Source organism: Miscanthus floridulus, chromosome 5 (assembly GCF_019320115.1).
Source record: "Miscanthus floridulus cultivar M001 chromosome 5, ASM1932011v1, whole genome shotgun sequence".
Taxonomy (NCBI): domain Eukaryota; kingdom Viridiplantae; phylum Streptophyta; class Magnoliopsida; order Poales; family Poaceae; genus Miscanthus; species Miscanthus floridulus.
Window position 1 is genome coordinate 65,391,559 of NC_089584.1, and position 27,453 is coordinate 65,419,011.

At 46.8% G+C, this 27,453-nt stretch overlaps 2 protein-coding genes across 5 annotated transcripts; both read right to left on the minus strand.

The window, feature by feature from the left end:
* Positions 1 to 2,006: 2,006 nt before the first annotated feature.
* On the minus strand, positions 2,007 to 9,787 carry LOC136452262 (F-box/FBD/LRR-repeat protein At5g22660-like). Of its 4 annotated transcripts, none has more exons than XM_066452880.1 (4): positions 9,651 to 9,787; positions 8,469 to 9,545; positions 8,201 to 8,383; positions 2,007 to 2,499 (listed from the first exon to the last, which is right to left on the minus strand). In XM_066452880.1, the coding sequence occupies exons 2-4, from the start codon at positions 9,411 to 9,413 to the stop codon at positions 2,215 to 2,217; spliced, it is 1,413 nt and encodes a 470-aa protein (XP_066308977.1). In that variant the 5' UTR covers positions 9,414 to 9,545; positions 9,651 to 9,787; the 3' UTR covers positions 2,007 to 2,214. The 4 variants fall into 4 exon arrangements, with proteins under 4 accessions (XP_066308977.1, XP_066308978.1, XP_066308979.1 ...); XM_066452881.1 differs by having other exon boundaries at positions 8,469 to 9,492; positions 9,651 to 9,768; XM_066452882.1 differs by having other exon boundaries at positions 2,007 to 2,493; positions 8,469 to 9,773.
* A 7,484-nt stretch (positions 9,788 to 17,271) lies between these two features.
* On the minus strand, positions 17,272 to 17,793 carry LOC136454723 (uncharacterized mitochondrial protein AtMg00810-like). The gene is made up of 2 exons (XM_066455043.1): positions 17,601 to 17,793; positions 17,272 to 17,516 (listed from the first exon to the last, which is right to left on the minus strand). The coding sequence occupies exons 1-2, from the start codon at positions 17,791 to 17,793 to the stop codon at positions 17,272 to 17,274; spliced, it is 438 nt and encodes a 145-aa protein (XP_066311140.1).
* Between the last annotated feature and the right edge of the window lie 9,660 nt (positions 17,794 to 27,453).

Below are 27,453 nucleotides of genomic sequence, written 5' to 3' on the forward strand. Positions count from 1 at the left end.
CTATGGAAGGACAAATCACAGATCCGCCGCCGTCGCCCCTGCCATGGCCGGCGCGGGCGCGGGGAGGCGCGCCGGGCATGGGCGTGGGCGCCGCCGCCACCGCCACTATCACGGCCGGCGCGGGCGCGGGCGCCGTCGCCGGCACTGGTGGTCACCGGTGAGAAAGAGAGAGGGAGAGATATAAAAAAAAATCCATGTGTTTTTTTTTGCTAAAACAAACGTGTGTTTTATAGCATTTCTATCGAATATATTGAGTCTGAATTTACGCACCGCAGCTGGCCTACCCCACCGCGTGGTCAGCAAAAGCCGTGAGATTGAATATTGAGTCTGATTTTACGCACCGCAGCTGGCCGACCAACCCTCGTGATCAGCAACAGTCGAACCAAACACCGCTAGTTGCTTTATTTGGGGTGTGTGATTATTTACATTTTCGAAGAAAGTGCTCACTGATTTGGGCTTCATTCAGAGAGGGGGCTTCGGAACCGTCAGGCAACCACACGGGCTAATTTGTTTGCAACGGATCCGGAGGGAGGATACATATCCAACTCATCACTGTCAACTGTTCCTACCAAAGTAAAGTAGCCATAATGATCCAGAACGGGCGTCTGTCCGTCCGTGACTCTCGTCCGGAGGTGGCTCTACACGAGCGAGGTTCATCTGTCTCAGAAAAAAAAACAAATCATCACTTCATACTTGTCCGTCGCAGCGTGTGGCCGCTCGGACATTCCGTCCCCTTCTCCGACACCACACTCGTCAGGCTGCGCGGCACCATGCCCTTCCCTATCGCTGGCCGCGTCGCGTGCCCTCGCTCCCTGCGCCGCTCACCTGCGTCCCAGTCACCTACGTCGCTCGCGCCCTCATCATTCGTCCATTGCCCACCGCCGTCGGACATGCCGCTGACCCCACCATGGCCACTGGGGCACACGTGCCATGACGCCTCAGGTCTTTCCCGGCCGAGCCAAGGACAACCATGAGCGTAGCCGGTGCTGGTGGTGATCGCGTGCCGCCACTCACCGCCGGATCCCACCCCAACGACCGAAATCGACCGGCCCCGGGCGTCCCCTCCCCTATGTTTCAAATGTATATTTCAATTGTTTCAAATATTTCAGGGGTATGTTGTAATTGTTATATATGTATGTTGCAAAAGCAGATCGGGGTGTTGTACATGTTGCATATTTTTTCAGTGTTTTTAGTGGTATGTTGCAAGCGTTTTGAAAAAAATATTTCATCTGTTTCAGACGCATGTTGTAGCGAATGTTTTTTATTTGGATGTTGCATAGGTTTCACACACATATTGCAAGTGTTTTATCTGGATGTTGCATATGATTCACACACATGTTATATTGTTTTATCTGGATGTTGCATATGTTTCATACATATGTTGTAATAGTATGTTTCAGAAGTTTTATCTACGTCCGACGTATGTTGCATCCAAGTGTTTCATGTTGTAAGTGTTTTAGAGGGCACGGTGAGTGATAGGTGCATAGCCCCGGCACCGGGGGATGGGGCGCGACAGAGCTGGGGACCGACAGACAGGAGCGCAGCGAGCTAGGGGTTGGCTCCTAGGTCCCGCACACGCGGAGAGAGAGGACGTGGTCAGGGGAAGGAGCGGGGAGCAGGGTGTGCATGCGAGACGGGGACGGGCTGCGCGGCCCTCCATTCGGAAGCGAGAAGCGGCAGGTGCAGCATCGAGGATGGGGTGCACGAGCGAGTCAGAGCAAGGCGGACGGAGGTGGGCTGCACAGACGTCCGGACACGCACGTACGTCTAGAAGTCCAGACGCTAGCCACGCCTATAGTGCTTGTCTTGTGAGAGATGCCGTCAAGTTCCCGCGGACAAAAGCAAGAGGTCGGTCACCTCGTCCATGCTTATCGCCATTCGCCTGGGACAGGGAGCTCTGCTCTACAGGTACAAGGAACAAGCAATGGAACTCGTGCTGATTTCCTATAGGAGTATGCATGATCAAGTTCAACGCACGAAAGTTATCTCCAGTCATCACATGGGCATGACGCAAGCTAATTGTCTTCTTGGAATGTAATAATAATAATATGGATAAATGCCGGAAGTCTAAATATGAACTGAAACCCTATCCCAATTCCCAAAAGCTTCTCAAATAGTCCCCTCCTAGGAGTGCAAAAACAATCCAAGACCATTGCACTGTATTGTTGACAGGCTCTAAGCTTTCCATCAAAACATAAACACCCCTGGTGCGCGCTAAATAACATTGCATTCGACAATGACATCTGGATCAAACATTCTGCCGACCTTCTCTTGTAGCTCTTGGGTTGAACCGTCGCTCCATAGATCACAGTTGATGACCAACTTTTTCAGGCTTGGTGCATGGCCTCTGGCGAGCTCCTCCACGAACTGCACTTGTCCATAGGAGTTTCTAATGAAAGTAATTTTCACCTCTTCAAGGGACTCAAGAGTAATGCCATCAGCCTTGCAACTCTCCGGCCAGCGACAATAGCAAGAGAATGGGCAAGGATACCCCTGGAACTAAGATAAGAAAAAAAACAATATGAATCTATTAGTGAACAATGGATACGATGTGACGTTATGTCCGCTCGAATTATGTGTAGTTCTATCTTTCATTCGAATAATCTTTGCAAGAGCTTAGTAGCGAGAGCTTGTCACCCGAGTGGGGGCATTAAGGTGATATGGATGCTTAGCAATGACTTCTAGGCCAAGGTCCGTGGTGTGCCTTTGCTGGCCTGACCGTCCCAAGTTGGTAGTGGTAGGTGGGGTCTAGGCAAAAGTTTGGACCTCCCTAAACCTGAAGTGGCAGGAATGGCGTGAGGCTGGCTTCGAAGAATCTCTGCTTATCATGCTACTAGTTTTCCTGTTATGGTCGGTAATAACTATAGGCGCCATCGTAGGGGCTAATTAGGCAGGAAAGGGTCAAGGAATCAAATCGGGAAGGCTTGAATTTGGGAGAGGCAAGAGTTTAGGAGAGAATGAAGTTGTAATCTCCTTTTTTAAGCAGTGGTGGTCAAGGAATAAACAAGCAATTACAACCCAATTCCTATTCTCATCTCCTTTCTATGTTCTCTCATCTTCTTGTTCCCCACACCAGCCACCACGGGTAGGAAACCGGCAGTCGAACGGACGGCGACTTCCCACTCCTATCGTATTCGGTCACTTCCCCTCGGTCCTGACAATTTGGTATCAGCCTCCAGTAATCCTATCATGGGTTACGGCAACATCGACGAGATCAAGCAGCTCCTGGCGGCTAGGGAGGAGACCGTGCACAAGGAATCCCAAGATGGACTCAAAACGATCACCTCCAGCATCAGTGAGCTTACCTTGGTCGTTAAGGGATTCCAGACCGTCCTGACTGATGTCACCGGACAAGGCTTCGAACATCCTAGCGCATCTGGCCAAGCTGGATGGCCAGTCCGGCACCACCAGCATCGTCGTAGTCGACAGTTTCGCCTACCGGCTACGTCGCCCCACCGCGGCCTCTACCACCACCACCCACCCTGACGGCGCCTCTATTAGGCAGCAAGGGCCTCCTCAGCAACAGCGGCTCCACTGGCAACGGTGCTCCCCACGGTGCCCCTGCTCAGAGACGTGATTCATCCTAGTGAACAATTCTGATGGGGATCATCCATGCGGGGAGATGGAGGGCCTCGTTCCCCACTACTTCAAGATGGATTTTCCACACTAAAACGATAAGGATGGTCCACTGTCGTGGCTCGATCATTGCAAGCAGTTCTTCACCGCACAACAAACAGGGGAGCACCACAAGGTATGGCTGGCCTGTTTCCATCTGAACAGTGACACATACCATTGGTACATGGCCACGGTACACCATCATGGCCTGTATTTCGTGAGCTCTGCAGTGTGCGCTTTGGGCCCCCCATCCACAGCAACGCCCTTATGAACTACACCATCTCTGGCAGACTAGCTACATCAACGAGTACTAGAGCTACTTCCTGGCGCTCATCAGCCGGATCGATCCACTGACAGGCAAGCAAGAGCAGTAGATGTTTAGCTCTGGCCTCCTCGACGAGCCTTGCTCCAACATCAAGATGCACAAGACCCGTGATGTGGAGCACGACATTAGCCTCGCCCGTGCGTTCGCCCGCACGCCATCTTCCTACCACGGCGGCCATGGGCAGGCATTTGCGACGCACCGTGCCACACCGCTGGCCCTACCTGCTCCCCTGCCGACGTCGAACAACCGACACTCTGCCCCGCGCCATCCACTGGCTCTCACCCATCGAGATGGCGGAGCTGCGCTTGCCTCTTCTTCATCGACCATGAGGATGCGGACCCAGACGACACCACCACTCCGCTTTAGAACGACAACCCGATGGAACCCCAGGTCTCCCTCTACGCGCGGGCTGGGGTACCGAATGCGGACACCGTGCGCATATGGGTGTGCGTCATCGGCCACAAGCTCCTTGCCATGGTGGATTATGGATCCACGAACAACTTCATCAAGGCAGATGTTGCCCACTGCCTCCGCCTGCATCTCTAGCCAGTCCATACCGGCCTCAATGTTCTAGTCGTGAATGGCAACTGGTTCCACTGCACCGACGTTAGCTGCGCCTTGCTGGTGGAGGTGGGCAGCGGACCCTTCTGCCTGAACTGCTTCACCATCGCGCTTGGTGGCTACGACCTCATCCTCAGTACTGACTGGCTCCGTACATTGGGCCCGGTCTTGTGGGACTTCGCTAGCCTCACGATCTCGTGTGTGGTCCATGGCCGCCGTGTGACTTAGCAAGCTGTGCCGACGTGCTCTCCACCAGCCTATCGCGCTCTATAGCCCGAGGCTCTCCTCAATAGCCTCCTCGAGGAGTTCAGCTCCCTCTTCACCAAGCCGACTCGACTACCACTAGCCATGCCCACGACCACCACATCCATCTCATGGAGGGGGCGCAGCCGGTGGCAGTGTGGCCCTACTGCTACCCTTAACTCCAGAAGGACAAATTGGAGCACCACTGTGTTGAGTTTTTGCGCCAAGGCATCATTCTCCTGAGCAACTTGGCATTCTCCTTGCCGGTGCTTCTGGTATCCTGGCAGTTATACATGGACTACCGCACGCTCAATGCCATCACGATCAAGGACAAGTTCCCCATCCCAGTTGTGGAAAAGCTCTTGGATGAGCTCTATGGCGCCTACGTCTTCTCCAAGCTGGACCTTCACTCCAGGTACCACCAGGTTCACATGAACCTCGCGCGATGTTCCCAAGATGGCCTTCCGAACTCACCATGACTTGTTTGGCCTCACCAACGCGCCAGCTACATTCCAAGCTCTGATAAATGACATCCTAGGCCGGTACCTTTGTCGCTTCGTCCCTGACTTCTTTGATGACATACTAATCTACAACAAGAGTTGGGCAGGTCACCTTCGCCATGTTCGCTTGGTGCTTGAAGTCCTCCAGTAGTACCAGCTCGTCCTCAAGCACGCCAAAGTGCACCTTCGCCGTGCCCACTGTGTCCTACCTGGGCCATGTTGTGTCCGCGGCCGACGTGGCCATGGATCATCAAAAGGTCCACGCTGTCGATGTTTGGCCCATTTCGTAGTCCCCGCGCACCCTTCACGGCTTGTTCGGGCTGGTGAGCTACTACCGCCGCTTCATTTGCGGCTATGGTGCGACAGATATGCCCTTCACCAAGCTACTAACCAAGGAGGAGTTTTCCTAGACAAACGATGTGACAGCTGCATTCAACGCCCCCAAGCGCAACCTCTCCACAACCCCGGTGGTCTAGCTGCCAGACTTCAACGGGCCCTTCTTGGTTGAGTGCGACGCATCGGGCTCTGGCATGGGCGTTGTCCTGCATCAGGGCCACGAGCTAGTGGCGTTCTTCAGCCACGCCATGGCTTCGCGCCACTCCAACTTGGCAGCATACGAACGCGAGCTCATCGTGCATGCCCAGGCGATCTAGCACTAGCGCCCATACCTCTAGGCCACCGCTTCATCGTCAAGACCGATCATTTCAACCTCAAATACCCGCTGGATCAGCGCCTCTCCACCATTCTGGCAGCACCAACATCGTCGTGGACGCCCTCTCCAGGCGTGATTCAGAACCCCTATAGGTGGCCGCCATCTCCACGCCCCTGTCCCTGATCTACAGGAGCTCGTCGCCCAGGAGGCCACGGGACGGAAGGGGCCCGACTGGTCCGTCGTGGACGAGCTCATCACTATGCGCCATTGGGTCTTCATTCCTGCATCGTCGGCTCTGCTTCACCACGTGCTGGAGCACATTAACAACATAGGCCATGAAGGTATCTAGCGCACTCTTCATCGCCTTTGCACTGATTTCCACATCCCCGGTGACAAGGTGCTAGTGCAGGCCTTCGTTGGCAATTGCGTCGTCTGTCAATAGAACAAAACCAATCTCCTACATCCCGTAGGACTCCTTCAGCCCCTATCGGTGCCGGCCTTGATTTGGAGCGATGTCACGATGGACTTCGTCGAGGGCTTCTGGTGCATCAACAACAAGACAATCATCCTGATGGTGGTGGACCGTCTCTCGAAGGTGGCACACTTCATCCCCCTTGGCCACCCCTACATGGTTGTCTCAGTCACCCGTGCCTTCTTCAACGAGATCGCCCGTCTCTATGGCCTACCTACGTCCATCATCAATGACCGCGACCCATTCTTCGCCAACAACCTATAGCGTGAGCTCTTCAGCCTCTCCGGGACCAAGCTCCAAATGAGCTCCGCCTTCCACCCATAGTTGGATGGACAGTTTGAGACGGCGAACAAGGTCATCACCATGTACCCAAGCAGTGATTGCACTAGCTACCATGGCCAAGTACTGCTTCAACACCGCCTTCCACTTGTCCCTGAGCACCACTCCCTTCAAGCTGGTCTATGGCCGCATCCGCTAACTATGAAGACCTATGAAGCTAGCGATGCTCGTGCCCTAGCAGTTAATCAGCTCCTCCAAGATCAAGATATGTTCCTACTCGCCGCTCGGGAATGACTGCTCCTAGCTTAGGAGCAAGCCAAGTAGCACTACGACACCAAGCACACTCCGCTGACGTTCGCCGTCCTTGATTGGGTCAGCCCTCTGCTTCACTCCCAGCCGCATCCAAGGGGAAGCTTGCGCCCCGCTTCTATGGGCCATACCAGATCCTGGAACGAATTGGCGACGTCACCGGCCGCATGCGGCTTCCAAATGGCACCAAGATTCACAATGTCTTCCAAGGCCTTCTGCGGCACACCTCCAGCAGCAGATTTTCCTCTACTGTCGATGCTCCATGGTCGAGTCATTCTGATGCCATCTGCGGTGTTGCACAGCCATTTAGCCCGTGGACGGTGGCACGTTCTTGTTCGCTAGGAGGGCCAGCCCGCCTGCATTCAAGCAGTAGTGCCCATTGTTCGAGCTCAAAGACGAGCTCTTTCCGAAGGAGGGGAGAGATGTTATGGTCGGTAATAAATATAGGCGCCACCATAGGGGTAATTAGGCTGGAAAGGAGGGATCAAATCAGGAAGGCTTGAATTATGGAGAGGCAAGAGTATAGGAGAGAGTGAAGCTGTAATCTCCTTTATATGCAGTGGTGATCAAGGAATAAACAGGCAATTACAACCCAATTCCTATTCTCATCTACTTTCTCTGTTCTCTCATCTCCCTGTTGTTCCCCACACCAGCCACCACGGGTAGGAAACCGGTGGCCGAACGGCCAACGACTTCCCACTCCTGCCCTATCTGGTCACTTCCCCACGGTCATGACATTTCCAAGCACAAGTAGTCATCACTTTTCTCTGCCAACCAATGGAATATCCAATGGCACGCTTTTCCCTAACTGTTCAACACACTACCCATTGTTTCATGATCCTTTGTTGACACCACTCTTAGCACAGCGGAAGTCACTGCACACCAAACTGTGATGATTTTCTTGTCGATCAGTGTCTGCTGGGCCCATACTAACTTTTGCCACTCAACATTGAAGTTACCCCATGGTCTCAGTCCGACCTACAGTATGTAATCACACTCCGCTTGTAGCTACACAAAGGTGAGCCATAATCCAGCACAAAAGAAGAACAAAACTTTGGCTATCAGAAATCTTCACTTAGGAGTAGGTAGTTAGACTGAAGGTTGCCTGTGGCGTATGATCAGTTTGTTGAATAACCATTATGGTCTGCCCCCAGCCCCCCACCTCAAGGAAATCAGAAAGGACTAAAGTTGCCTTGAACCAAGCCATCAATAAAAGGACACATTTGCAGAAGCATGGAGATTACCGTCAAGTGGCCAGAATCGATCTTTATTGAAACCTTCCTTGTACTGTTGCAGCTCCTCAAGAGATGAAACATGCTTGACGCGAAGCTGTGGTCATAACCCCTTAATGATACTCGTAACTTCAGTTTCTCACACTTGGGTAGTGCAATCGTTTCATTCAAGAAATTTGTGTATGCCTCTGTTCCCTGCCAGGATGAGAAATAATGTGATCACAAGATCAGAAGGCAAAACAGTTATTTTTCAGGAAAAATATGACTGCTACCAACACACCTTAAAATTGCAGAGGTTCAGGTTCAGTTTCAGCACATCAACTTTGTCGAAACGATGCATCAGGGAAGCGACCACACACTTTGAGCCCAAGTCTAGCAGCCGGAGGCGACGGCCAGCATTGCCAAAGCGGTGGCACTGAGGATCATAGCCAGTGTCACCGTCCCAACTTATCTCGGCCAGCTTTGGGGCAGAGATATCTGCCTTAGTGGCATCACATACCGTCAGCACCTCAAGCTTAGGGGCGATGACTTCTAGTTTCTCGGTGTTTTCAACGTCGAATGACAGGGAGTCAAGCGAGTCGGAGCGTATGGACACGTTGGAGGCAGCAGCCAGCCTGACGAAAAGGTAGAGATTCCTCAGGCGCGGGCACTGCTTGGACACCAGGGCGCCAAGCTCGCTGCCTTCCATGGTGGCGCAGCTTATGTGCAGGTCGGTCAGCAACATGAACGAGCCCGCCGGACAGAGGCAGAGCCTCCATTGTCGTTCGAGCGACAGAGTGATTCTCGCCGCTCCATCGCACACAGGAAGCTCGAGCTCCTCTTTCCTGGGCTTAGTAGACAAGAAGAATTTCATCTGGGATGGCACTTCGATATAGAGGTCTCCCACCCGGCGCTGCGAGGCGAAGCGTAGCCACAGGGCGACGCGGCGCGCATGGACTCGGAGGCCATGGCAGTACATGGCCACCTCGAGGCGCTGGACGGCCGGGGCGGAGCACGCGTCGAGGGCGGCGTCCACGGAGTCCAGGAGCGTCGCCCCCGGCTGCTCGTCGCAGGTGCCGAGGCGAAGCTCGGGCAGGCGGGCCCAGACGTGGCGCCAGCGGCGGGAGAGCACGCTGGTGCGCGCGGCGGCGCGAGTCGATCCGATGCGGAGGAGGATGGAGAACAGGATGTCGTCGGGGAGGCTGCTGATGCGATCGCCCGCGCCATGGCCGCCGCCTTCTTCCATATGACTCGATCGACGGAACGGGACGGATTAGTAGGGCTTCCGTGCCGCGTGGGGATCACACCAGATGTACCTATCAGATCTGAACTGACGACCTAGTCATCAGAGATGGAGAATGGTTGCCTGGTTGGGGCGCTGCCGGCCGGCATCGGAGACGGGAATGGAACAGCACCATGACAGTCACATGATCACAGTGCAGTCGGATCTCCAGAGAAGGTTTCTACAAAAAATTGCAAGTACCTGACCGATGAAGACGACATGGATGACCAATTTTGCAAGTTCTTCACATGATTTGATGGCCGGAGGGAGGGATCTTAGGCTGCGCCGCTGGGGAACTCTGCGAGGTGGACGATCAGAGACGGTGGCGGCGGCTGCCTGCGATATGAATCGATGAGCGAACTCAGATGGGCCTAGGGTAAGTAGACACGTGTAGTGGGCTGAGTAGGCCAACAAATGACAGCCCAAATACCATCTATTCCTGTAAGGGCTCGTTAGATCCTTTCTAGACTAGACTTTTGGCTTAGAATCTGACATTTCACAACTTTTCAATGTTTAGATCTATATATATATAAACAGACTTTTCAAAGCTTAGAATTAGACTATGTTAATAGTTCAGGATGTCAAATAGACTTTATCAATAGAAATAAATAAAAAAATATGAAAATTCAAATCCAAAATTTGATTTAATCTTAGAAATTTTACTTTAGCTTAGGAAAAGTAAGAATCTAGTCTTAGATATTTTCTAAATCATGCTCTGTTTTATTATGGTGCATTGATTGGACTTATTGGATCTTATATGGTCTCTTTATTTAAATTTTTTACTAATAGATCTCTTTTATCTATTGTAATTAGTATGTGTTGTACGTAGAAGTTCTAATGACTTCAATGACAACACAAGTAGTATCATTAAACCACTTCATAGTTAAACTCTAGCTGAGCAACCTCAACCAAAAGGAACAAGACTGATTTGCAATATTTTGCTTACTGATTTCAACATCATTCTCATGTGCCAAATTAAGTGCTAACAATTCAAATCTGACCAAGCAGAATTCATAAAAATGATGTTTCCTTGCGATGTGGTGGTGTCTAACTAGTAGGACCTACAAATCAGGTTGCTAGATTGTTCATTTCGTGCCCAAACTAGAAAAGGCTGCAGCCATATCTGTCTTCTAGGCCAAATTGTTACATGTGCTCATACTAAATAGGATCAAGTATATAAGGTGGTTACACACTTGAACTTCCATGTAGTACTATAAGTCATTGTAGACTAATTATAACAGAAAACAAGAGCATATAGTAGTAAATAATCATCAAAATGAGACCATATAAGATTAAAAGTATTCTAATCTATGCACCATAACATATACCACGATTTGAAGAAAAAAAATCTGAAATTGGCTTTCACGTTTGTTTGAGCTAAAACAAATTTCCTATGAATTTTCTAAGATTAAACTAGCTTTTGGAATTTTAAATTCCACAATTTTTAAAAAAAAATATATCTGGGTGATTTTTAAGATTTATTTCAGTATTTTTTTTGGGAAAGTCTATTTTACCTACCTAAAAGTAATAACATAGTCCGACTTATCTTCCGTTTGGCTAATGCTGCGCCACATTGGACATCCAATGTAGTGCCATTTCAAACTAAACTACCTTAAAAACCACCCAAAGAGGAACAAAAATTGGTTTCAATAGCTAAAGAAACAAAAAAAATCCGGTTTTCTAGTTTGTTGCCCCCAGTTCGTAGTTCTGATGGAAGGAAGCCATTACTCCGATTCTCTTCCGATGAATGGATGATTTTGGGTATATAATGTAGTGGATGGCTGAATTCTTCATGTCCTGAAGGACCTGAATTGAATATAAGTTGATATTACTGTTACATTGCATATGTTGAGGAAATTTGCTTTTAATTGCTCTCAGTTGTGCTCTGAGATGTGCATGGTTGTTGTACTCTCAATAGTGTGTAATGCGCGAGCAGTGTTGTCAAGGTGTGTGTCTCAGGTTTTCATTACCGATTTTCCATGCACGACTGCATGGGCAACCTCCAGGTCTTGCGCATGGCTAGCCACCGCAGACAATAGATGGTTGCGATGCTAAGTCAGAATGTGGTCTGGAGTGCAACCTAATGCCTGGCAGCAAAGAAAGCCCTAGGCGATGCGATGGATCCAAAAAAAAGTGCTGATGATGTGGCAAGCTTCAGTACGGAGAATAACAATTTTTATAGGAGTAGTTGTTAGATGAGTCTAATTTTTTTATGGTTATTTTATGAAATAGATAAATAAAATAAAATAAAATATGCTGGACTATCGTTGCCGGTTCGTCGTTTCAACCGGCAGTTATCTTCTGGTGTAGTGGCGGGCTAATCTTTGGAGTTGATCTGAGACAAGCTAGGACCTTGCAGTATTGATGCTAGCAAAACGGGGAAAAAAAACACCGACCTATAGTAAGTAGTGGCTGTATGCTTGGGGTTCCGCCACTTCCATCGATGGGTTGTGAGATCGTTTCCGATTGCATTTCGTTGACAGGCTTTGGAGGACCATTTGACCCCGCCGGCCCACACGGACACCCAACGTTGCTCAATGTTGTGCTGCTGATCGAATACGCATATGTTCCCGCTTTGTGGCCGGAATTATATGCTCCAGAGCATCTCGGTTCTCAAAAGGTCCAAGTGGCCCAACACATGTACCCCTATCGCCTGTTCCGTAACGAAACGATGAGTGAGCTAGCTTGTGCAGAAACAAAATTCCCATCGTCGGGATTCAGCGATGATGAGGGAGCGCGAGCGAGGGAACAGAATCATGGACTAGCAGCTCCACTTTGTGCCCTCTCTCCTGCCGCCAATGCTCGATCACATCTTAAAACAAACTTTGAACCTGTATATATGCTCTACTCATATGCGCATGGGCCGGGCCATGGATTCAAAAGCTAGGTGACCTATCTCTTCTTTAATTATATACTATAACAGTGCTGCTTGCTTTTTGTCCAAAATGAAAAGGTGCTTGTTTAGATGTTCTATTTTAGTTTTCAATAAAAATATTTCAAAGCTGGAGAGAACGATCTTCTAGTTACATAGAGGGTGGTGGACCAAGCTAAGACCACCCACCCATGCATATATCATGTATCCACTCCGCGGCAATCTCTGGCAAATCATAGACCCTCGACATCCTAAACACGCAGGACGATGAGGGGTGGGCCCTATATATGGACTCTCCTTCGTTGTTTTTACATGTATCCCTAAAATACTACCATTGTGTTAGCACGAGCTATCTAGCAGCAGCACACGGATGACGACAACCACGTTGCGTCCGACACGCCCTCCACCTTCTACTACGGCGATCCGACCCCTGACGTCGTCTAGTATAGCTCATGTCTGCCGGAAAACTCTTGGATTTAACTTGCAGTACACGACCGCAATGAATATACATATTCCTAGATGGAACAAGGATATCTTCAAATAGAAATTCATCCGTAAAAAAAAACATTGCAGATGATATAGATTGGTAACTAACTCAGAGTCACCGTCGCTTGCAATAATAATACATATGATTTAACTGTTTCTAGGTGAATCTTGTCACAGACACTCAAGTGGATACCTTATTCTACAGTATATGTCTGCGTGGAATAGACCTAAAGCCACACATATTTATAAGATGAGTATAACATACTTTGTGTTTAAGATTTTGTGGGAGATTTTTCAAGACACGTAGTATTACCCATGTGACAGGCACTAATATTTATATATATATACTCGAACATGTTTACAGGATGGTATGAAGATGCGGCGAAACTTATTCATAGATTTATTGGCGCACGAAAGAAATGGATATCAAAGATTTCCTCTTACCGATATAAAACATTATCTTAGCCGCATCACAGAAATATCTATACATTAGAGTTCGTGAGCCTGCGACATCGCGCTCTCCGTAAATGTGTTAATTTCACAAACTTTGCCTTTTGAATTAAATGTCACTTTAATGATAGTATTTAATTTTTACAGTACTATTATTTTATCATACAATCCGTGTGTTTTTAGTACAAAATGTTAACTATACCGTAGCAACGCACGGGCATGGTACTAAAATTAAACATAGAACCAAAGCAATGAACCGAGGATCTATCTGTTCCATCAGAAAGTTATAACTGATCCAAGAACTAACAAATCATTGTTTCTTGGTATCCAGAAATTCAGTTTGTTACTGCTGAACACAGATCTGAACAAATGAGCAGGAACACAGCTTGTTCGATATGCCTGAAACAACGAATGAATCTTTTAAGAATCCAGACCATCAGACGACATGCACCAGCACACTACCCTCGTTCAGTTACAAGAATGCGTAGACAGAAACGACGTAAAAAATCCTTTAAGAACCTCTCCAAGAACTGATCCAGAATGCCCTAGAAGATACTTGATAGGAAACCTTCCCCTTGATACTTGATACAATTTCCTAAAAGAAAGAAACAAAAAGGAATTAACAGAGTTCTGATCTTTACTCTCCACAGATATCGTTCTGAACAAAAGAAATCGCAGGAAACATAAGCCAGAACTCATGCCCCCAAGAAAGCACATGTCTGTTCATGCTCTCCTGATAATTGTCAAGCCAGAAACAATCAATTGAACTTGAGAACTGAACATAAAAATTTCCTCTCGAAAAGATCACTACACAGGCATGCATGTGCAATTAATTCAAAACAAAAATTGGCAGGATGCATATTTTATCTAACCACTGATGGTGGCGGCGCATAGGGATCACTGCTAAGCTATATCTTTACTAAAACCTGAAATTCAAATGCATATGCAACGATATATGCGTTTTCTTTCTCCATGAATGCAGATGACTGCTCAAGTATACATCCAGAAGTGTTCTGTGCAATTCCTTCACCTCTGCTTTTAAGAAAGCATATTAGAGTTTTACAACTGGGGAAACCAGTTTACGCTCACAGTTTAATGTTCACTCATAACACCAATAGTAAAACGGAATTAACAGAGGAACAGAGTACATGGGACTAAGAAAAAGCACTCCAGATTATAAAAGAGCTAACGCTATGAGGACTAAAAGAGCTAAGGCTACTGTATACTGAATTTAACAATCCAGAAATTGCATACCTGAGTTCATTTCTTAACACTAATCATCATCGCTGTTGTCATCATCCACTTCATCATCTGAATTGCAATCCTTGAGCCAATCTTTTGTACATATAAGTGCCTCTACTGTTTTAGGACTTAAAGAACTTCTGTATTTGTCAATTATCATACCAGCAGTACTAAAAGTGGATTCAGAGGCTACTGATGACAAAGGTATTGCTAGAAAGTCACGAGCCATCCTACCTAGCACAGGGTATTGATCAGATTTTGTTTTCCACCACTTCAAAATATCAAAATCTTCACCCTCCCTTCCAGAAACCAATGAATCCTCCAAGTAAGTATCAATTTCACATCTTCTTGAGCGATGAGATCGACTTTGTTGTTTGTACAAAACAAATTCCATCCCTAACTTACGTCTTCCAGATGACCGAGAGAGCATGCTTGTTGATCCAACCACATCAGGCGAGGAAGAAACATCGCTCTGTGAACTACTCTGCAGCATGCTGTCATAATGAGTATAGTATGCTTTAAACCAGATCATAGCATCATTTGTCTTGTTAGAAGCTACCTCCCCTCCATATGCTTTTGTGAGGTAATATTTCATGAAATGTACTTTGTATCGTGGGTCTAGCAGCGATGCAATCAAAAGAACTTTATTAGGCTCATCCCAGTATTTATCAAACTTTAACTTCATCTCATTACATATAGCCTTCAAAAAGTCATCACTTTGGTTGCTCTCATCAAGGAGTAGTTCTCTTATCCCCCAAATCTCTTCAAGATATATATGTGCAGTTGGATACTTATGCACAGAGAATTCTCTTGTTGCATCAGCAAAGTTTTGCAAGAACTTACAAACTCTAACAGCCAAGTCCCATTGTTCCAAGTTAGGCCCTGGAATCCTTTGCAAATCAGCATAGCGTGCCAATACATCTTTGTACTTAATAGCTTCCTCCAGCATGTCATATGTGGAGTTCCATCTAGTTGAAACATCTAGAATGAATTCCCTCTTACGTGGAAGCCCAAATTGTTGTGGAAGGGTGTTAAAAAACTGCAGGCGGGTGCTAGATGAGGAAAGATGCTTTATGACATTCCGAATTGGCTCAATGGCACCCCGAATAGTTTTCATACCATCTTGGACAATTAAGTTCAGAATATGGGCTGCACATCTCACATGAAGGTCCAGACCTCTAAATGGCATATGCGCCCAAAGTGAGCTTTTCAACTTTCCCACAGCTTGTACGACTAGCCAAAAGACCGCTTCGGGCCCCGTCCACCCCCTCCCCCAAAGGCGACTCCACCGCCGCCGCCGCCTTCGGCCCCCGTTCCCCTCGCCTCCGGCCTCCCTGCCGGTGGTGAGGAGCGGAGGTCCGTCCTTTTAGCAGATCTACTGTTTTTCTTAGTTTTTCTCCTTTTATTTTCCTATTCTCCATAATAATTTGGGCTAGGTTTTGGTTGGCCGTTTCGATGTTTTCGATCCGTCTTTCTGTTTCATACCGGATCGCTGGTGGATGTGTCGTCGTCTTCAGTGATGGCATGCTCTTCCTAGAGAGATCGAGGTACGTTGGCATAGTGCTTGTTGAGGAGGGATTGGATCTATTTTTCCCCTTCTACGGGATCGTCTTTCCGGCCACCGGTGATGCTACTGGTGGCAGCGGATCTGCCCTTCCGATTGCTGGTGGTGATGCTAGCGGGGTCGGATCTTATGTTCGGTTCAACTTTCAGAAGATATGGCCGATGTGCTCTCGATGCCCTTTACTCCCCATACTGGTTGAGCTTATCATGCCCTTTTTGCGATCTCCATGTTCGTGGAGTCTTCTATTGGTAGGGACTGTGGTTCTCGGGTCTAGTGTTGGCCCCTGGATCTTCCGCACGGGTGAGCCGACCACTCACCGGCATTGCCGACTACACACTATGGCTAGAGGTAGAAGAAGAGAGTGAGAACAGAGCGCACACACACACAACACAAGCACCAGCGTTGGCCAGAGCTCTGCAGAGAAGATGGCAAAACTGAACTCGCTCTCTTTACGGAGTTGCAGTGGGAAGCTATATATACAACTCTACCCATCTAATCCTAATACAAAGACATGCCAGGCTGCCATGCTGATACAATGACTGGATGTGACAGCAGGGCTGACTTTGGTGCCTACCCCTGCTGTGGCTACAGTACGGCAGGAGAGCCTTTTAGCACCTGCCCCTGCCGCGGCTACAGTGTAGCAATAGGGAGCCCTTTCGGCGCCTGCCCCTGCCGCGCGTTCAGACAGGGGGAGAGCAGCAGATTACTTTAAAATTCTTCCCCTAATCCTACTCCTAACCCTAGAACCTCCACCATGCCGATCATCTTCTTTAGCTCCATGAACCGAAGACGGCCGAGCGACTTGGTGAGGACGTCCGCGAGTTGTCGACCAGTTTCGACGAACTCGATGACGATCTGCTCTCCATCGACACAGTCCCTGAGGAAGTGGAACTTGATGTCGATGTGCTTGCTCTGGTCGTGGAGAACCGGATTCTTCGCGAGGGCGATGTCGGGCTAGTTGTCCACCATCAGTGCTAGTGGGTGAGTTTCCACACCGGTCAGCTCGCCCAGCAGCCGGCGTAGCCACACAGCTTGGCACACCGCTGAGGTCGCCGCCACGTACTCTGCCTCGCACGTGAACAGCGCCACCACCTTCTGTTTCAGCGACAACCATGAGATTGGAGCCGACCCGAGGAAGATGACCACGCTAGAGGTGCTCCGCCATCCGTCGATATCCCCGCCATGTCTGCATCGCTGAACACAGTGAGCTACAGCCCACTTCCGACGGTCTTGGGGGAGACGATCCCCTGATTCACCGTCCCCTTGACGTAGCGCAGCAGCCGCTTCACCGCGGCCCAGTGATCCTCTCGAGGATCCTCCATGAAGCGGCTGACGTAGTCCCCAACGAACGCAATGTCTGGCCTCATGTGGACTAGGTAGCGCAGACCGTCGACGATGCTCCGGTAGAGTGTGCATCTACCTTCGCCGTGGTACTGGCCTTCATCAGTTTCGGCTGCTCCTCCATCGGATTCACGCACAGCTTGCACTCAGCCATGCCATTCCGCTCCAACAGCTTCGAGGCGTACACGCTCGGGACCAAGCGTGAGCGCCTCTTTCCCCTGTCTCACCTCGATGCTGAGGTAGTAGGAGAGAGTGCCGAGATTGCTCATTCGAAAACGAGCCGTCATCTCGCGCTTGAAGCTGTCGATGTCCTCCGCACGCGTGCCGGTGACGATCAAGTCGTCCACATACAAGCCGGCGACGAGCTCCTCCTTCACCCGTCGCCGCATATAGAGCGCGTGCTCGGTTGCTCACCGCGTGAACCCAAGCTCGCCCAGTGTGGCATCAAGCTTGGCGTTCCACGCTCGCGGGGCCTGCCACAGCCCGTAGAGTGCCTTGCGCAGTCAGAGAACCATGTGCTCTGCTCCCTTGACGGCGAAACCCGAAGGTTGCCTGACGAAGACCGTCTCCGCCAACTCGCCGTTGAGGAAAGCCGATTTTACGTCCAGGTGATGGATGGGCCAATCCTTTGCTGCTGCCAAAGCCAGCAGCAGTCGGATAGACTCCATGCGCGCTATTGGCGCAAAGACTTTCTCGAAGTCGATGCCCTCACGTTGGACAAAGCCTCGAGCGACGAGACACGCCTTGTGCTTGACAATGGCACCGCGCTCATCCCGCTTGACTTTGTACACCCACTTCAGGCCGATCAAGCGGTATCCTGGAGGTGGATCGACGAGCTCCCAAGTCTCGTTTTCCTCGATCGCCTTCATCTCCTCCAGCATCGCCCGTCGTCAATTTGCATCACGCTCAGCTAGCGCGAACGTGGGTGGTTCCTTTGCACTGACGAGAAGCAGCTCTGAATCATTGAGCAGCTGACCCGTTAGGCCTGAGGACCCTGTGCCGCCAACGATGTCGTCCAACCTGCAGAACCACACCCTCACCGTCGTGGAAAGCATCCATGAACTCTGTGATGTCGCTTGGAGGTGAGGCGAACTCTATCGGCGTCGATGGAGTCCCCTGTTTCGCCGGAGTGGTCGGCACAGCACCTAGAGTGCTCGACACCTCGGCTGCAGTGCTCGGCACTACTCCTGGACCGCTCGTCACCACTCCTGGAGTGGTTGGCACCACTGCAGGAGTGCTTGGCACCAGGCTTGGAGTGGTCGGCACCACTGCAAAACCTCTCGGCTCCGCTACGGGAGCGTTCAGCACCCGTCTTAGAGTGGTCGGCACCACTGCAGGACCGCTCGGCACCGCCCCAGGAGAGCTCGGCTCTATTGCTAGAGTGGTCAGCACCTCCTCTCCAACATATCCACTACCGTGGATGACCAAGTGCTCGACGACGAAGGTGCTGGTGAAGCCGCCAGCTTCCCCCGCACCCAGACTGTCCCAGTCCCAGGCCGCCTTCTTATCGAACACGACGTCACGCGAGACAACCACCTTGCCTCCGCGTGGGTCATAGAGCCGGTACGCCTTGGTACCTTCCACGTAGCCTAGGAGCACCATCGGTGTGCTCCTGTCCTCCAACTTGGTGAGGACCGGCTTCGTCTTCCGGACGTGGCCGATGCAGCCGAATGTCCGGAGGAAAGACATGCTCGGTTTGCGCCCATACCAAACTTTGAACGGCATCATGCCCTTCAGGGCCTTTTGTGGGCGTGCGGTTGAGGATGAACACCGCCATGGTCACAGCCTCACCCCAGAACCTTGTCGACATACTCTTGGCCTTCATCATGGATCGAGCCATGTCGACCACCGTCTGGTTCCGCCGCTCCAACACGCCATTCTGCTATGGCGAGTACGACGCGATGTGGTGTCACAGTACATCCTGATCCGCGCAGTACGCAGCGAACTCCACCGAAGTGAATTTGCCTTCACGATCAGTACGCAGCACGCGCAACTTCTTGCCGCTATCCACCTCCACGCGCGCCTTGAACTTCTTGATCGCCTCCGCCGCCTCATCCTTGCTCGCTAGGAGTTGCAGCCACATATAACGACTGCAATCATCCACGTGTAGGAGGAAATACCGTCGACCACCATTTGTGGCTGTCGTGATTGGCCCGTAGAGATCGACGTGGACGAGCTCGAGAGCGTCCGTCGCGCGATACTGGGCCACCTTTGGGAACGACAGCCTCCTCTGCTTCCTGGCCAGGCAGCTGTCACACAGCTCGCCTGCATGCGATGTCGCCATCAGGAGAGTGGCATCCTCATCCTCATCAGCCTGCGCAAAATGAGCCTCAGCCTTCTTCTTCTGCTTGCGATTTAGGCACTCCTTTGTCCATTGGCCCGTCTTCCTGCAGCGCCGGCAGGTGTTGAGGTCGACCTTCTTCTTCTTCTTCTCCGAAGAAGCCTTGCCGCGGCGCTTGCCATCGCCACCGTGGCTGGAGGAGGCTTCCCCGGACTTCTTCATCTGGGCGGCCCACTCCTCCTTTGTCAGCAGCAGCTTGTCGTTGTCCGTCGTTGTTGTGGCCTGCTCCATGCGCTCGTCCACCGCCCGCAGACAGCCTGTCACATCCTCAATGGTGAGGGTGGACAAGTCCAGCATCGTCTCTATGGAGAGAGCGATCTAGGTGTACTTCACCGACACGGAGTGGAGGTACTTGGAGACCGTCTCTTCTTCATCGATGGTGACGCCATGGCTCCTCAGCTGGCTGATGAGCGACTGCAGGCGGAGGGAGAAGTCCTCCACCAACTCACCATCCTTGAACTTGAGGTTGGCGTACTCCTACTTCAGCAACTAGGCCGTCGCCTTCTTTGCATGGTTGGAGCCGACGCGCATCGCTGCAATGGCCTCCCACGCCTCCTTAGCAGAGTTCTTCGCCCCCAACGGCTGTCTGTACTCTGCAGGCACAACAGCGATGATAGCCTCCAACGCTGACATGTCGTCTTTTTCGTTGTCGGTGTCCTTGTCAATGGCATTCCAGAGCCGTCGGGCTCTGAGCTTGACTTTCATGGTCACCGTCCACTCGCCATGGTTGATGTCCAGAATTATGATATTGCACCAAGCTCGAAAAGAGCGGAAAAGAGGATCGGATCCGAAGCAATCGGGCAGTTGCCGTGGTGGTGTCCTAAAGCAGGCCATCTGGTTCTACTCTTCTTTTGTTCTAGTATACTACAAGTGTATTTTCCAATCAACAACCAGACCTTTGTGGCTTTTGTCCATCAGATATTCTGGTGTCCAGTAGGACACGCGCCTAGTGTCGAGCACAATCTGATTGCATTATCGGTCACGAACGAACGAACGGTTCTACGTACCGATAATTAATTAACAACAGATCCATCGAGATTTAGTAAAAATAATGGCAGAGCAGAAAAGATTGATCGATTCATACCAATCGAACAAACCTGGTGGCATCAGCTTGAGTTTGACATGTCATTACAGCTTGAAATTAAATAAAGCACTTGTCCACCTTGACAGGAGCAGGTAGGGCTTGTTTCAACTACATTACATTACGTTACATGATAATATGTATGACAGGAGCAGGTAGGGCTTGTTTCAACTACATTACATTAATGTTGTAGCCGATCGAGTAGCCGACACTACAATTCTCTGTATATATATATCAAACCATGACAGCACTAATGTGCAACTCATGTTCCTTCACCAAAGATCGTGAAAGACAAGAGCAGAAAACACGTATACCTGTTACTTTATTTTTTAACCCATCATGCATCCCTTTAGTTTGCAGATATATATGTGCACTAATTATTGATTCAAAGGCATAACGTCCTTTTTGAATAATTCTAATGAAAATGACAGCAAAAAGGAGAAGCAGCATTGATATATAATATAATGTTTTTTTTCAGAGGAATGTTATCACTAAACTGTCTGTTCTACAACGCATGTACTTGCGGTGTGAATATAATGAAAGCATCCAATTACAATAGAGTTTGTAAAAATCGGCTTCACACATTTCAGAATAAAATGCACCATCCAAAGACAGGGCGCGGCGGCTACCTGTAATAACAAACAAACAGAACCGTGAGACAGAGAAGACCAGTCGAAAACGACGGTAGTCATTTTAGAATAGAAGAGCCTAGGAGCTTGTAGATTGCCGCTAAATTGTCATTGACTATGGCCCCGCTCGCTTCGTCGAAAAAACAAGCTGAAACATTGTTCCGACTGATTTGTTGCGAGAGAAAAACACTGTTCCGGCTGAAAGAACAAGCTGAAAAGTACGAATTATAAGAGAAGCAAACATGAGCTATATGTATACATGTCATGTTCTCGAGAGTCGATATGAAAACTCAAAAGTGCAAACCATTATGTCAGTTTTAGTTTGTCACTGCCTCCCTTTCCGTGTGGCAGACCTTGATTTCGACGCGTCTCAAACATGCGGTAGTTAGATGTTGTATCTTGACATGAGAAGAGAAGCCTCGTGAGAACATCCTACTATTCGTAATTAATTTGAAGAAGAATCCAGTCACCTAAACCAAAAGCAAGCCCAGGGGAGATCTGAACTACCACGTGGGTATGAATATTCAGCTCGTTCGCTCGGTATAAGTCATGGTTTATCGGCTGACGAACAATATTTTTCTCTCACGACAAAACAACCAATAGTACCTTTAGTCATGGCTTATAAGCCAAACAAGTCCAAACGAACAGGACTATTTTCTCCAACTACTTTTTTTCCATGCATTTGTCTGATTCTAATGAAGGTTAGAACACACTTTCATGTGTTCCTAGTTCATCAATTCCTGGTTTCCTACACGAGCCAAGTTAAAAGAGTAGTGCTACCTCATTGTTTGACTAGTAATTAGACAACAACTCATGACTTCTATGAAAGACTGGAAGCAAGACATCATATATTCAGATCTTCACCATAATATAATTAATTAGTGGAACTGGTTACATTGTAATTCAAGGAACAGTCGTCAGAGTTTTTCATTTATACCGCGCCACGCCGCGCCAGCCAGTAATTCGTTACGTGTGTGGGCATCCTTTCGATAAAAAAAAGGACGAGGATATGTTAGAGCTTTGCTTCATGGAGTACGCTGGAATCATGAGGCATAGGAATCATTTTCTGTTCATTTTTCTTCCGATTAACCGTACACAATCCAAGACTCCTGCCCAAGAGAGGCTTACAGATTAATTACGACTAGGCGTCTTGCCTCAGTTGAAAGCAATTCTTCTTTTAGGATACCAGCTGGCTACATGCTCGATCTCGAGAAGATAAGGTTCAGCTTAGCTTGCTCTAGCTCGTACTATCGCCTTGTTTAAATTCAGAGGCTAAAGTTATCCAGAGACTAAAGTTTATAGATGTTATATCGGGTATCACATGGAGGTGTCACATCGAGTGTTCGGATAGTAATAATGAAATAAATTATAGAAGTCATCGGGAATCCGTGAGACGAATTTATTAAGCCTAATTAATCCGTCATTAGCATATGCTTACTGTAGCACCACATTATCAAATCATGGAATAATTAGGTTTAAAAAATTAGTCTTATAAATTAGTCGTAATCTGTACAATTAGTTATTTTTTAATCTATATTTAATACTCTATACATGTGTCAAATATATAATGCGATAGACTTTAGGTGGTGGAATAGTATATCACCGGGGCTTTTGGTGCAAGGAAAGAACTGCACGATCGATGACACATATATATATATATATATATATGAATACTTTGGCCGAGAAGTGAAACCCAACCCACGAATATATATTTAATTTGTATAATGCCCATACCGTTAGGTATGGGTGGGTGAAGAAGAACCGTAACCCAAGTAATACTATCTTGTCATTTCATAAGGAAAAACTGACCTCATGCTGCTGGGTAATAAGTACTCTTTTTTCTGGATGCAGAAGTCTATTCAAATTAAAAATGTTTATTGCCTAGAAAGTATAGTGCAAGCCCTGGGGCTTAACAAAATTTCTTATCTCGTCTAGCATTAATTCTAGTTTGCCTAACTCTGGATGTGTTTTACTTTGCCTCTTGAAAGATTAAATACAATCTTCTTAAACTCTTATTTTGACATTAATTTCCACTCCACAACTTTCACTTTGTTCTAAACAAAATGGTTACTAGAAACCTGTGAGATGAAATATATTATGTTTTTGAAAATTGGGTAAATCGGGCTGATATTATACTCCCTCTGGTCCTAGTCTATTCAACGTAAATCTAACATGGCACGATCTTCTAAATTATATTTTAACCATTTATTGTTTTATATTACATTATTTATGATTATAAACTTTTGAGTATTTTTTTAGAAAAAAGGAAATTTATCTCGGTCTCTGCAAGAATTTAGCACATAACCAATTCTTATTACAGTTTCAGCATCTTGCTGTTTTTTACCTCTCAAGAAGCGAAACCAAACAAAGAGATGATTGACTATACGCTAAGCCTTTTCAATGATGAACCATCCATGCTTGGCGAATATTTCCATAGCCATAGCCTCCATTATACGACATGCCCACTTAAAAAAAGGCATGTCGCTCTTCTTCTGCAGGGCGTTCCAGAAACGGCTCTAATTTGCTGCCCTAAAAACAACCTGCAAATAAGAGTATATTCAGTTTTTTTATAAAAATCCCATCGCTTCTAAATAGCCAAAATAGACCAAATAAAAGATTACACTTGCCCCCATACAAAATCAATGAGTGCAAGTGTTGGTCTATTTGTACATCCCACAACCTAAATAAGTCGGTTACATCTTTTTGTGGTTCGAGATTAAAAGCCACTTGGTAGATTTTCCAAACAAATCTAGCCACATGGCAATCAAAGAACAAATGCTGGATCTCCTTTCCATTTTCATTTTTTAAAGTTGTGTTTGGTTAAAATTACCCCTTTTATCAAGAACCAAATAAATATCTTGATTTTAAGTGGTAATTTAACTTCCATAACCACTTGTTTAAAGGCATGTTAATTTGATTAATTAAGTGTTTATACATTTAATTATAAATTTAATAGCATCAAATTTGTATTACAATAGTTATAATTTGTTGACCAATTATTGATCAAAGATTTTAAAGTTTGACGGTTGATGAATTAGAAATTCCTTACAAAGACCAAATTGAGTAGTGTTTAAGGGGCTAAATAAAACAGACGTACACTACACCACAACACTACAATAGCATCTGACGTCTGTTGCTGAAAGTTGACATTACTGTTGAACGATGAGTCACTAAAGATTTTCCTCGAACCGTTAGTTGCTAATATTGAATACTACGATGGATGGTCTGTCGCTATAAATATTTTGCTTTTGCGTTGGATCGTGGGTCGCTATATAACACAAACTTAGTCGAACCGTCAATCGCTAAATACAACTGTCTATTGGCGCAATGTTTTCGGCCCACTCATGCGAAATTTTGGCCCAAAAGTTCTGTGTAAACCCTAAGTCAGCCTACCAAAATGACATACACAGAGTCCCACCTCCACACACGCCTCCACATCCCGCCGCCCCCCCATCCGCCGCCTTGTCCACCCCCGCAACCCCGCCGCCTGCCGACCGGAAGTTGGCTGCCTCCAACTTGGCGCACGGGCCAGACGCCTGACGCCACCACCTCTCAAGATGTTAGGATCTTCTCTGAGATGCTAAGCCGCAAGCTTGTAGCAAAGTTGTGGACATGAAGCCAACTAAAGTAAAGATGTTTTTTTAGCTTTAACCAAATGTTTGATGGTTTTCATGGACAACACATGTTTGTTTGTTTTTGTTCACTAGTTAGTTATATATATGTTGAGACAAGTTTAGCTTGGTGTTAAGTGACATGATTAAATATGTACTCGAGTTTGATAATTGAATGAGTGTGGTTAATGTGATCATTTGTGTATGACAGTGTGTATTGGTCTTGAATGTTTGATCCAATGTATACGAGTTTTAGATATACAAGGTTTTATTTTTTTATCTTGTTTAATTGAGCTCGATGGATTGTTAGTTTCTAAAAGCTATTGCAATGATCTATCGGTCGCTAAAAGCTCTAACATGTTGTTGGTTGCTAAAAGTAGGACCGTCGCTAAAGATGATGTCCGTCGCTGTATACATCTAACGACGGCTTCATTAGCAAGTGCAAGAGTCCGTCGCTATAACCTTTAGCAACCGACTGTCTATTACCTTTCAGCAACTCTAAATCCTTCGCTGTTTAAAGGTCGTGGTGGAGTGGTAGGGCCAATTAAGTGTTCACACGCAAAACAACTATAGCTAGTGAAAAAAATATGCAAAAGCAGTTCCGGTGCTCACAGTGGCGGAGCCAGGATTCCAAACTTGGGTATTCCTACTTCCACGTCAATAAAAAAAAATCAGTTGTTTTTAACTGCAATGAGTGAAAATACTATAAAATATGAGCTAATTTGAGAGGCTGTTTTTTTATTGTTTTTGGCTTCAATAAGTGAAAAATACTACAAAATATGGCATTATACATATACATATACAAGTATATACACATATATACATAGAAGTGTGCTAAAATAGTTGGGTATTCCTGGGAATACGGGGAATACCCTCTGTATCCGCCCATGGGTGCTCACCATCGAATTGAAGTGTATCTTTTGGAATATTTGCAAAGTGAAAAAGCTTAATTATGCTATAAAACTTGGAATTCCTTTTCTCTTTTGGTTGTCTAGAATACTCGTATATTAGTTTTAAAAGATTCATGCCATGCATCACGCTTTTCAGAATATTCAAACTACTTGTACTCCACAGGTAGAATGGTAACCACATGTATAACCACGCGGTTCGGGTGGCCAAAGCCATGTGTTCATACTATCCTGTATGCAAGGACCCAACACGTGTATTTTTGGTAAAAAAGAATTCCAGCAAAATAGTTTGATTTAGCATCCCAGGTAAAAATACACTTTTTTTTATGGAGGAGTAGGTCTCGTGTGGAGTTTTTCGACGTGGATATGGTTCTAAAGTGTCCCCTAGCCCCAACCTTCAGAAAGGATTTGGTAAATAGTCACTGTTATTAATCGGTCATTTCGAAAGACAGTTGCAGATCCTATCTCCGATCGATTAAGAGAGATGGATTCTAACACGATTTTTTCAGCATATATAGCGCTTCTCTACCACTGGACTATATACACTCTTTTGTCAATATATATAGACAGATATTGTTATCAATATTTTATAATCTTGTATTAAATATTTCAGCCTCTAAATGATTTCAATTGAAAAAAGTTTCAACTACAAAGTTTCATTGAGGTCTATAATTTTGATAAATCGTGCGTCACCATTCGAGATTGTTTGAAAATTTTAAAAATATGAATATCAAAATATATGAATTAAAAATAAATATTTGAGACTCGAAACAACTTCAAATAAAAAATTTAGTAACAACAAACTTCTAGGTCAGGTTGGTATTAACCATGTGATCATTTAAGGTTTTTTTGAAAATTCTAAATTTTGAAATTTAAAATCTAAAAACTTAAAACACATATTTGGGACTCTAAATAACTTCAAATCAAAAACTTTTCAACTATAAAAATGCATATTGTATTGGGAACTTTTGTTATAGACCATGTCATCATTCAAGGTTGTTTGACAATTTAAAATTTTTGATTTCAAAATCCGTGAACTTGAAATAATATTTTGAGACTCTAAATAGTTTCAAATAAAAAACTTCTAAACTAAAGAGTTGTAGACTAGGTAGAGTGCTATAATTTTGATATAAAGTTTATCTTCATCTCACTTCATATGAAAAAATTATAAATTATTTATTGATGGAACTATGTTTAGGAACGGACCTCTTCAAATACATGCTATGTTAATCGATTTTTAGAAACATTTCCTTAGAATGACCGCCTCTATTACTAGCGATTTTCAGAGCCTTATCTAGAAATCGATTTTCAAAGATGGGTGTCCTAAGACGCCCGTCTCTGTAAATTGATGATTAATAGAGGCGGTCGTCTTAGATTTTTTTTTAATTTTAACACTTTTTAAAACTAATTTTAAATTTAACACTGTCGGTTTTTTTTAACTAACACTTTTGGCCGCGCCTATTGCCCTGGCGCGGCCAA